Here is a 10,004-nt window from a genome sequence, read left to right as displayed (position 1 = left end):
CGCAAATTTCGACGAGGATGTTTTAAAAGAAAAAAAGCGAATTGTAGAGATCTTGAAAAGCAACGAAATTATGAAGGATAAGAAGATTGGCATACATAAAAACATCATTCGCTATTTTCTACTGATTCACGGAGACGAGAAATTGTTTGAGGAGTATTGTTTCCTCAGCGAAGATGTCGAAGGGTATATCGAACGTCAAGTTGTTCTTCGTCAATACACAAATGTTTATAATACCCTTTCTGCGTTGTTAGAAGGAAGAAGTGAATTTTTTCAAGAGAAAGGAGACAAGAGCGTTCAATGTAGAATTGGACAGAAAATGCTTGAGAAGTTTTTTAATGTGTTGTTCTGTGGTGACCGCAGTGGTGTTCTCTCGTTTCTTCAAGATGTGGAATTTGCACTCTTCCCATCACTCTTTACAGCACTTTCTACAATTGAGAACGAAGATAGTATGACATTTAGCTTGAATTTGTTGACTAAAATCGAAGAACGTGGAGGGTTTGACGAGAAGCTGTGTTTGTATGTCTTCTGGGAATTATTGCGGAAGAGTGACGATAAGACCCTCCTTCAATTTTTACAGAAGAATGAGATGCATATGGAGGGCGTTGTTTCTTTACCACCAAAAGGCGTGTTTGTGAATCACAAACGAAGCTATTTGTATATCATGACTCAGAAAGCAATGACCGAGGAAATGATACAAACAGGAATTGAGTTGATTTTGGAAGAAGGGAGTGCCAAAGACGCTGAAAATTGTTTGCTTTGGTGCAACACATTAGATCAAACCATAAAAGACCAAATCAACGGTTTAACACTGAAAGATGTTTACACTCAAATTGTGATGAAAAGTGCAATTCAGGTATTGCCACAAAACATCATAATTGATCTAGTAAAGAACTTTAAAATACCGATTTCGTTGGTGATTGATATCCTCCCAGAGACTTGGGAGAGCACAAATATTGTTGAAATGCTTACGGAAGCAATTGTTGTACATGGGAAAGAGGTGAGTAAGATGATGGGAGAGATCGAGAAGACAATTGAAATATCACAGTCGTCATATGAGTTTTCAAAAGAGATGTTTTTGGTAGGCGAGTACTGCGACTTGTGTAAGAAACGAGTCATAGAGTCTGACTGTGTGGTGTTTGGATGTGGTCATACCTTCCATGTCATTTGTATAAAGAATGAAGTTTGTTTTTCTTTTATTAGTGTAGTTCCAAATGACTTCTAGTTTATCAAAAACAAGACGCAATATGCACAGGTGCATAAAGATAGTGTTGATGATGAATGTCCGTTATGTGGGATTCATCAGATAGACCTGATCAGTCTTCCATATGATAAAGATGCACGAGACTGGGAATTATAATTGTGATACTTGTCTGGCCCAAACTGTTCTCTTGTCTTTCACAATCTATAAACTAGTTTTATTCATTTATTTATTAATAATTTCTTATTATGAATTGCTTTGATGTTCTTCACTCAACAATTATTTGAAACACTGACATACACTACCTGTTACATATTAAAAGTATAATATGTTAACTATTTTTATTACAACCAGTTGAAACTAACAATTGTATTATAAATTAACTATATAAAATACCATTTTGGTGTGGAATAGAAAGTATTGCCGATTCTATTATTCAGTTTGAATTACAAACTGTAAAATAGAACTCACAATTCTAATATGTCTCGAAAATTGCTTCGCTCCTCTGTCGCCGTCAAAAGTACAGTATCAGAAAGTGTAGTACACGTGGTTTTTAAGAAAGACGACCATGTATATATCTACACATTTCCCGCTACAAGCACTGCTTTTGGCATCAAAAATGCAATCAAATCTGAAATGAAATTAGAAGGAACGTATTCGATTGTTATCCCGAGTATTCCATTTAAAGTGGTAGATGCAATGGAAGACACAGTAATCAAAGAAATGGGGTTCTATGACACTTGTGTTAAATTTGGGTTGTTTCCAACATTTGAAATGGTCAATAGAGAAATCGCTGAATCGTATGAGAGTGTAGCGGGACTGTCCAAGTTGATGACCAAATTGTCTGCTAACTACCAAACGATAGGTCAGAACTATGTTGACGTCTTACGAACGGACGTTGAAGAGATTTTTGTGTTCCGACGATCACTCGCACGCGTCCGACTTATTTCGAATTCATTAGAAGAGAAGTATGACAGAAAGATACATGAGGAGAATGAATATGCATACACTTTATCGGAACCCAACCTCCCGACATCTGTAAATAAGCTTGATATACGTGTTGTTGGTACCGATTTAAATTTGACTGCTGTATTTAAAGTGACGCCCGACGTTAAAGTACAAAAGTTTATTAACGCGATTTATGTTGAATTTATGAAGAAGAGTCCGATGAAGATGAGTGGGTACAACACCACGAGTTTTGTGTTAAAAGTGATGGGGTATGATGAGTACATAATACCAAAGAAGGTGGATGGGAAAGAGTGGTTGCTGTCTGATTTTGATTATATCCGAAGACAAGGGATACGGGGTGAGTCTTTACAACTTGAGTTGGTGCCACGAGACAATTTACTGAAGTGTATGATCAGTGAAGAAGACGTGAAAACGATGAAGTACTTGGACACGTTTTTTGCAAGTGAGTATTGGGAAGCATTTGACGAAGAGAAGAGATGTTCGCAGAGGCAGTGCACAGACCAGTTTTCGATGGTTATAACGTCTGTTGAGAATTTGGTCTATTTATCGAAAAAGAAGGGGAACAAGTCGAAGAAAGAAAAAAAGGAAAAAGAGGAAGAGGAAAGTACTTTAATTGTCAAAGATGAAAATCAAGAGGACGAAGAGGTTGAGCGAGTCACTGATTTTCTCGGGTATATCTCCGCAGAATTGTTCTATGGAGAAATTTCATTATGTCCGGCGATCTATTCACCCGTCTTTGAAATTAAAAATGGATTGGCGAACCCAAAATGGAAGGCAACTTTTGTCCAACTGTTAGCCACTTTGCCTGCAGAAAGTAAAGTGATATATTCGGTCTACAAAACTGATAAAGTAGTGAACACTGTCGTGACTGAAGTGTCGGAAGAGGATAAATGTGTAGGCACTGTGAATACCCGTGTTGTGAATTACTTGAACGACTTGATCAGTGGCGCACAACAATACACTTTATGGCAGAGTGAACCAAACCCCATTGCGATGTGTTGCAACGCCGTCTCGTCACAAGAAAAGTTGTGTGTTGAATACCCGATATTAACTAATCCGGTGCGGATGGACACTTTTATCACTAAGAAGAAGGAGATGGAGACTAATATGTGTTCACAGAACCAACAACCAATGGGGGTCGATGAAGTCAACGCGTTCAATAAAATAGTCCACGCGGATGCTCTTGCTGTGTTCACTAAAGAAGAGTTAAAGTGTCTTTGGGAGCAACGGTACACCATTTTAAAGAGTAAGCCACAGGCTCTTGCAAGACTTCTTAATTCAGTGAATTACACACAACCATCAGAAGTCCATGAAATGCACAGATTACTTGCTCGATGGCCTTTGTTACAGCCAGAAGAAGCTATCGAGTTGTTGGATTTTAGGTATCCGGATCCACAGATCAGAGCATTTGCACTGAGGTGTATTGATACAATGACAGACGACCAGTTAGTCATGTATCTTCCTCAACTAGTTCAAGCACTGAAATTTGAATTACACCACCACTCTGCATTGGCCTCATTTTTGCTCAGAAGATCACTCAAAAATAGAAGGCGGATAGGGCACAACTTCTTTTGGTTCTTGAAAGCGGAAATTCACGATGCTCGGGTGACTGCAAGATATGGTGTGTTATTGGAGGCGTTCTTAGTGGGGTGTGGCAATTATAAAGTCGAGTTAGAGAAAGAAGTTGTATTCCAAAGTCAGTTAGTAGTGATCGCAAACGAAGTGAAAGACGTTGCGAACAAAGATGAACAGACTGAGCTCTTAAAAAGCAGTTTGGGTAAGTTGAAATATCCCGACGAAATGTCACTTCCCTTAGACTCGCGATTTCGAATTAAAAAAACAGTACCAAACACAGGAAAAGTCTTTTCATCAAAGAAGAAGCCTCTTATGTTAGTTCTACAAAACGCAGACCCACTTGGCGAGGCGATTGTTGTGATTCAGAAAGTCGGAGACGATCTCCGGCAAGACATCTTGACGCTACAAATGATTCGATTGATGAATGGCATATGGAAGAACAACGGATTAGATTTGTGTATGTTGCCGTACCTCTGCATAGCGACTGGGAATGAGATTGGCATGTTGGAGTTAGTCAAAAATTCGGAGACCTATGGGAAGATCATGGCTATGGATGAAAAGAAACTGAGCGTCTTCAGGGAAACAGCAATGACCACTTGGCTGAAAGACCAATGCAGTTCACCAGACTCAAAAGTCCAATTTGAACTTGCAGTGGAGAATTTCACATACTCATGTGCTGGGTATTGTGTTGCCACATACATCTTAGGTATTGGAGATCGGCACAGTGATAATGTGATGTTGACAAAAGAGGGCAAATTCTTTCATATTGACTTTGGCCACTTCCTTGGGAACTTTAAAAAGAAGTTTGGGGTGAAGAGAGAGCGAACACCATTCAAATTTACACCACACTTTGCTAATGTGATGGGTGGGAAAGGATCACCACAATTCAAGAAGTTCGAGAAGGTGTGCATCGACGCATTTATCACTATTAGACAACATGGACCACTGTTTATATATCTGTTCAGATTGATGTTGGCCACTGGAATCCCAGAGTTACAAAAGGTGAACGACATTGAGTACATGAGAAACATGTTTATGTTCGATAAGAACGACCAAGAGGCTGGCGAAGAGTTCAGAAAGTTGATTTATAAATGTCTAGACGCGTGGTCACAGACATTCAACGATGCAGTTCACGACTTTGTTCATTACAAGAAACTTCCCATGTTCAAATAAGTAAAGGGAAGAACAGTATAAGTCAATTTTGAATATTTGGAGTCAATTTATTATAATTATAATAATTTATTATTATATTTATAATAATGTATATACCAAAACAATTGAATACTTGTATATAGTAAATTATAGTATAAAATATTATTAAATTAACCATCTATTTATAGAATAGATGCTTGGCAGAATAAAGAATAAAAGTGTTCAATGAGTCTCGTTTTAAAGAGTGTGAGTTCGTTTACAATGAGCGCAAGTGCACTCTCCGTTGCATATAGGACATCCAACAACACCAGCAAATTTCTTAGAACACCGACCACAGAGTCTATGAAACTTCGAAGTAGTACATTGAAAGATCACTTCTTTTCGTGTTTTGCAACAATGACAACTCCCCAACTCTCTCTTTGGACTCGCCACTTCAGCTGTGGGTACTTTTACTGATTCCATCAAACAGATAAGTCGACCTTCTTCGACTATTTGTTTCACTGTCAAATTGTTTGCTTCTTGTAATTTTGCTTCGTTAAGAGTCATTCCATTCCTCCGCATTTCGGCTGAGACAGCTAAGACTAAGTCTGCAGCAGTAGCAGAAACAGGAAGAACAACTTCAATATAGGAAAGTTGCATTGTTTTTCACGATCTCGCTCGTATCCGTACTATCACTACTTTTATATTACAATTTTGGTAACCACGTGGAGTCTTTCAATTCGGTTTTGGTGTCATTAATAAATTGCCAGATTATTCAAATGTGCAATAACATATTGTTAAACTAATTGATTGGGTAATATAAGACCTTCGGCTTCTAAAGCAGATACTCACACTTGCCAAAAGGTCTTTGAAAAAAGTTATAATCCAAAAATACTTAAATAATTATATGTATAGTTAATTCAATAGTTAAATTTAATTATTTTTCTAGTTGGTTCATTTTAGTTTGTAAAAAGAATGGGTGGCGTTTTGAATTTGGTGTGAACGAATCGCTTTTTTGGAATTAATTGATTTTTTTAATGAGAGAAATTATTCATTTTAAAAATTTTGGTGTTAAAACGTTATTACAAGCAATTTTCAAAATAAAATTATTAAACACATATTATTTTTTAAATCTCCGAATAAAACTCATTTTATTTTTAGTTGTTTTATTATTAAATGTATTATATATTATGGTACTGCTTTAAAGAGTGTATTTTAATGTTTTGGTATTGATTGAGATTAATAAAGTGTTTTAGTATAATTTAGTTACTATTTTGAATTGCTGTTTGATTTTCAATAATAAATGCAAAAACAAGTGTATTATTTTTAATAATAAATAATAACATTTATTATTTTGATATAATTTTTAATTTCATTTTGTCATACTGAGAATTAAAAAATAAATAAAATAAATTATTTTTTAGATTTAGACTTTGTTATCAAGTCTATTCAAAACTTCAAATTGGTTTTTATTTCATTTGATAAACTATAATAATAATAAACCCCATTTAATTATATTAATAATTAAAATTGTTATATTTTATTAATAATACTATTTCAACAAAATGAATCCCATAATATCTCCATTATACTATAAAGTCATTATTGCTCTAAAGTCAAGTTCTAATGCAAAAACTGAAAATTGATCTCTAAACCTCAAAAAATGGACACAACAACAACACGTCATACAGCTGGAGACGGAAGATGGTTTCAATCATCGACCAATGGACTTAAGAACGAAGTGAATGGATACATCCAAGATGCTTACAAAGCACTTCCAAAGCTTGAAGGTAAAGTATTAGGCAGTGTAGCGCCACATGCTGGGTTTCGATATAGTGGGCCCACTGCTGGGTTTTCTGTTGCTGCTTTATTAAAAGACTCTGAAACGAATGGGAAGCCCGATGTTGTATTTATATTGGGATTCAGTCACTCCGCTCATTTTGAATATGCAGCAATTATGGATGGCGCCGCAATCAAATCGCCCATTTGCACGTCCAAAATTGACACGGACGCAATCAATATATTCATGAAAGACAGACCAAACATGAAACTGAAATACAACCCTCACAACGGTGAACACTCGGCGGAGAATGAAATTCCATTTGTCCAAGTGGCATTCCCAGAGACCAAGGTGGTTATGGTTCTCATTGGAACACACAAGGCACAAGTCTTTAAAGAAGTTTCGGACGGTCTTTTGGAGGTAAGCAAAACACGTAAGATGTATGTCGTTGCTAGCAGTGATATGCTACACGACGAAGACTTCAATTTAGTGGAAAAAACTGACAGGGTGACTGCGGATTTGACTGAAAATGTCGACTTTGACGGATTACTTAAAAACTGGTCATACGAGAATCAAATTTTCTGTGGGATTACAGCAGTCGTACCTTTAATGATGTACTGCAAAGCTGTTGGGTGTAAAAAGGCTATCACCGCAGACTTGACTAACAGCGAGAAAGTCACTGGGAAAAGAAACTCTGGGTGGGTAGTTGGTTATGGTGCGTTTATTTTTGTTCTCTAATTTATATATCAGAGTCTTATTCAATGTTGTGTATATCAATTGTATTATTTTTTTACATTTCTATATTATTAATATAGTATTTAATCAAAATTGGTGACATGGTTGGCTCAATTAAAAATTACTACTATATATCTTAATTGCTTTTATTATTAATTATAGTTGGGATTTTTAAGTTGATCGACGATGTTAAATGTCTTGGCAGTTATTAACATTTTTTTGTAAAATATAGAATATAAAATTTGGTCTGTCACTTTTTAGTGTGTTATTATGTTCTATTTTTAATACTAATCAATGTACTAAAATGTATAATAAACTAAATTATTAAATATAATATTATAAATATATGAACTACACAACAATTGAAACAGTACACGTGTTTATTATTTTTTTGATAATTATTATCAAAAACGCTCGACTTTTGAAACATAATACAAATGAAAAACAAAATCAACTATATTTATTTATTATTTGTAGTTATAAATATGAAAGGTACAAATTTATGTTTATAATTTTATTAATAAAATTTTTTAAATGTAAAACACCAATTCGACACTTTTGCCAATTATTATTAGTATTTATATTAGTAGTGTTATTATTACAGAGTCTTTGAGATGGAAATAATAATAATTATTATAACTACAATCCATAATGTAGACGTGTCATCAATTGTTTGGTAATAGCATGTTCTTTCATTTTGAGGACAAATTCAACTACAAAATAATAGAATTCACATTCCGTAACATGTGAAGAGTTAAAAATAAAAAGTATTGCAAAAGAAAACACCTTGTTTTTTCTAAAAATACCAAATTTCCAGATTCTTCGATAGAACTACAAAAATAATTAGTACAATACAAATGGAAGACAATTCGAATACACTCACAGACGAAGAGTGCGCTGATTTGAACCAACCATCATCTCCTCAACAAGAGAAACATTCACAAACACAACCGGAATATACCGAGGGCAAAGAACAAAATAAAGACCATATACTAGACTCAGTTTCAGCAATTCCCCCATCATCACAAATTCCAGAAAAGCCTGACGAACACAAAGAAAACCCTCCTCTCTCCGATTTAGTACCAAAAGACAATGGACTTCAAAATCAACACCAAACGGCGCAAGAAACAAATCAATCACAAAAAACACTCGGGCCACAACCTATGGAGTGTGTTCCTTTACCTTCACTTGACAAAGCACAACAACCACAAGACCACCAACAACCGACTTCTCAACCCCCGGTGAACGCTACACCAGCAAAAGTACCACCAAAACCTAAAAAGGAGAAAAAGGTCAAACCCGAGAAGAAAGAAAAGAAAGAGAAGAAGAGAAAGAGTGACATCGACGCAAAGTTATCTGAAACCATTCATTCAAAAGAATTACCAATCCCAACGTCCTTCCCTAAACGACAACACTTCGACTCAATTAATCGCCCTCCTGAACCTCCCGCAGTTAGCTTTCAAACATCTCCCAAGTCAAGTTATCAACAAATATATGACGTGTTAACCAAAGACAAAAAGATGCGTTCGGAAGTCCAAGCACCTCGCGAGAGGAACGACCGACCAGAGAGAACTAATGACCGCGTTGAGAGAAAAGAGCGTCCTTTAAATCCCGAGAGAGTCGACAAACCAATCGAAAGACCGATCGACCGTCCTGAAAGGGTAGATAAGTATGAACGATCGGAGAGATCAGAAATACTCGACCGAAGAAGTCAACGGGCGATCGACTCGGACAGACAGCGCGACTACGCGATGTATTACCAAATGCAACAACAACAATTCCAGCCCGTGAACAATCCATATCCTCCGTTACCACCTAAAGACGTTTATTATAGAGCAGAGCACCAACCGCCACAACAACCAATGGGGTTTCAGCAAGTCAATGTGTTCGATATGTATGAGAAGTTATTCATTCAATATGGCGCGCGTGTTGACCTATGGCCACAAGAGGCTTTGGCACACCAACCAAGGCAAACGATACAGAAGGACATCGCCATGTCGATGAAACAGGCCGACAAGACGAGAAAGTGCTCACCACGAGTCCGACATGGGATATGCGCGATGGCGGCAATTAGGTATTTCATCGAGATGATACGCGCGGGAAAGGGGGAGTTGCCATTTTGTTTGGAAATGATGTACAAAGACGGGTGGGAAAGGAGTTGCGATGTTTGTTTACTCAATGAAATGGACTCAAAAGGGTTGGAACTCTATAAGGAATATCTCAAAAACGACTGCATTAATTATATCCTCACTATCGTTATGAAACTCAGCCCAGAGCAGCAGCTGTTCTTCATCGAGCAGAGGAGTAACTTCCTCATTAAGTGCTTGACACTTCGGATGTGATTTATTAGTTTTTGATTGCTACGTGGAGAAACTATTAGTTAATAGTTTTTTACTATTTAGTTTATTTATTTACTCGTATTTTGGGAGGTATTATAATTTATGGTTCAATCAATTAAATGTATAGTATAATTGAAAGTGTCAAGTGTAAAAAAGCGACATTTGTGAATGAAAGTGAAATTATTTAGTTTACTATGTTAATAATAAGATACTAGTTTTTAATACTCAATGAAATAGTATTGAATTAATTGTTGTCAAATTTGTTGTATAGTCTAAA

At 36.2% G+C, this 10,004-nt stretch overlaps 5 protein-coding genes across 5 annotated transcripts; 4 read left to right on the top strand and 1 right to left on the bottom strand.

The window, feature by feature from the left end:
- Positions 1-16: 16 nt before the first annotated feature.
- Positions 17-1,357, top strand: EIN_249480 (hypothetical protein; the record flags this gene model as incomplete). Its single annotated transcript, XM_004261627.1, has 2 exons — positions 17-1,180; positions 1,223-1,357. Coding segments are annotated over 2 exons (1,299 nt in total), but the record flags the coding sequence as incomplete, so codon positions are not given.
- A 321-nt stretch (positions 1,358-1,678) lies between these two features.
- EIN_249470 (phosphatidylinositol-4,5-bisphosphate 3-kinase catalytic subunit delta isoform, putative) lies at positions 1,679-4,915 on the top strand (the record flags this gene model as incomplete). Its single annotated transcript, XM_004261626.1, has 1 exon — positions 1,679-4,915. The coding sequence occupies one exon, from the start codon at positions 1,679-1,681 to the stop codon at positions 4,913-4,915; it is 3,237 nt and encodes a 1,078-aa protein (XP_004261674.1).
- A 216-nt stretch (positions 4,916-5,131) lies between these two features.
- On the bottom strand, positions 5,132-5,533 carry EIN_249460 (hypothetical protein; the record flags this gene model as incomplete). Its single annotated transcript, XM_004261625.1, has 1 exon — positions 5,132-5,533. One exon carries the CDS (start codon positions 5,531-5,533, stop codon positions 5,132-5,134), a length of 402 nt encoding a protein of 133 aa, XP_004261673.1.
- Positions 5,534-6,536: 1,003 nt separating this feature from the next.
- EIN_249450 (hypothetical protein) lies at positions 6,537-7,391 on the top strand (the record flags this gene model as incomplete). The annotated part of the gene is made up of 1 exon (XM_004261624.1): positions 6,537-7,391. One exon carries the CDS (start codon positions 6,537-6,539, stop codon positions 7,389-7,391), a length of 855 nt encoding a protein of 284 aa, XP_004261672.1.
- Positions 7,392-8,245: 854 nt separating this feature from the next.
- On the top strand, positions 8,246-9,730 carry EIN_249440 (hypothetical protein; the record flags this gene model as incomplete). Its single annotated transcript, XM_004261623.1, has 1 exon — positions 8,246-9,730. The coding sequence occupies one exon, from the start codon at positions 8,246-8,248 to the stop codon at positions 9,728-9,730; it is 1,485 nt and encodes a 494-aa protein (XP_004261671.1).
- Between the last annotated feature and the right edge of the window lie 274 nt (positions 9,731-10,004).

Source organism: Entamoeba invadens (genome assembly GCF_000330505.1).
Source record: "Entamoeba invadens IP1 unplaced genomic scaffold scaff_1105074726103, whole genome shotgun sequence".
In the NCBI taxonomy this organism is placed as follows: domain Eukaryota; phylum Evosea; order Mastigamoebida; family Endamoebidae; genus Entamoeba; species Entamoeba invadens.
The sequence above is the reverse complement of the archived record's forward strand: the minus strand, read 5'-3'. Positions and strand labels throughout refer to the sequence as shown.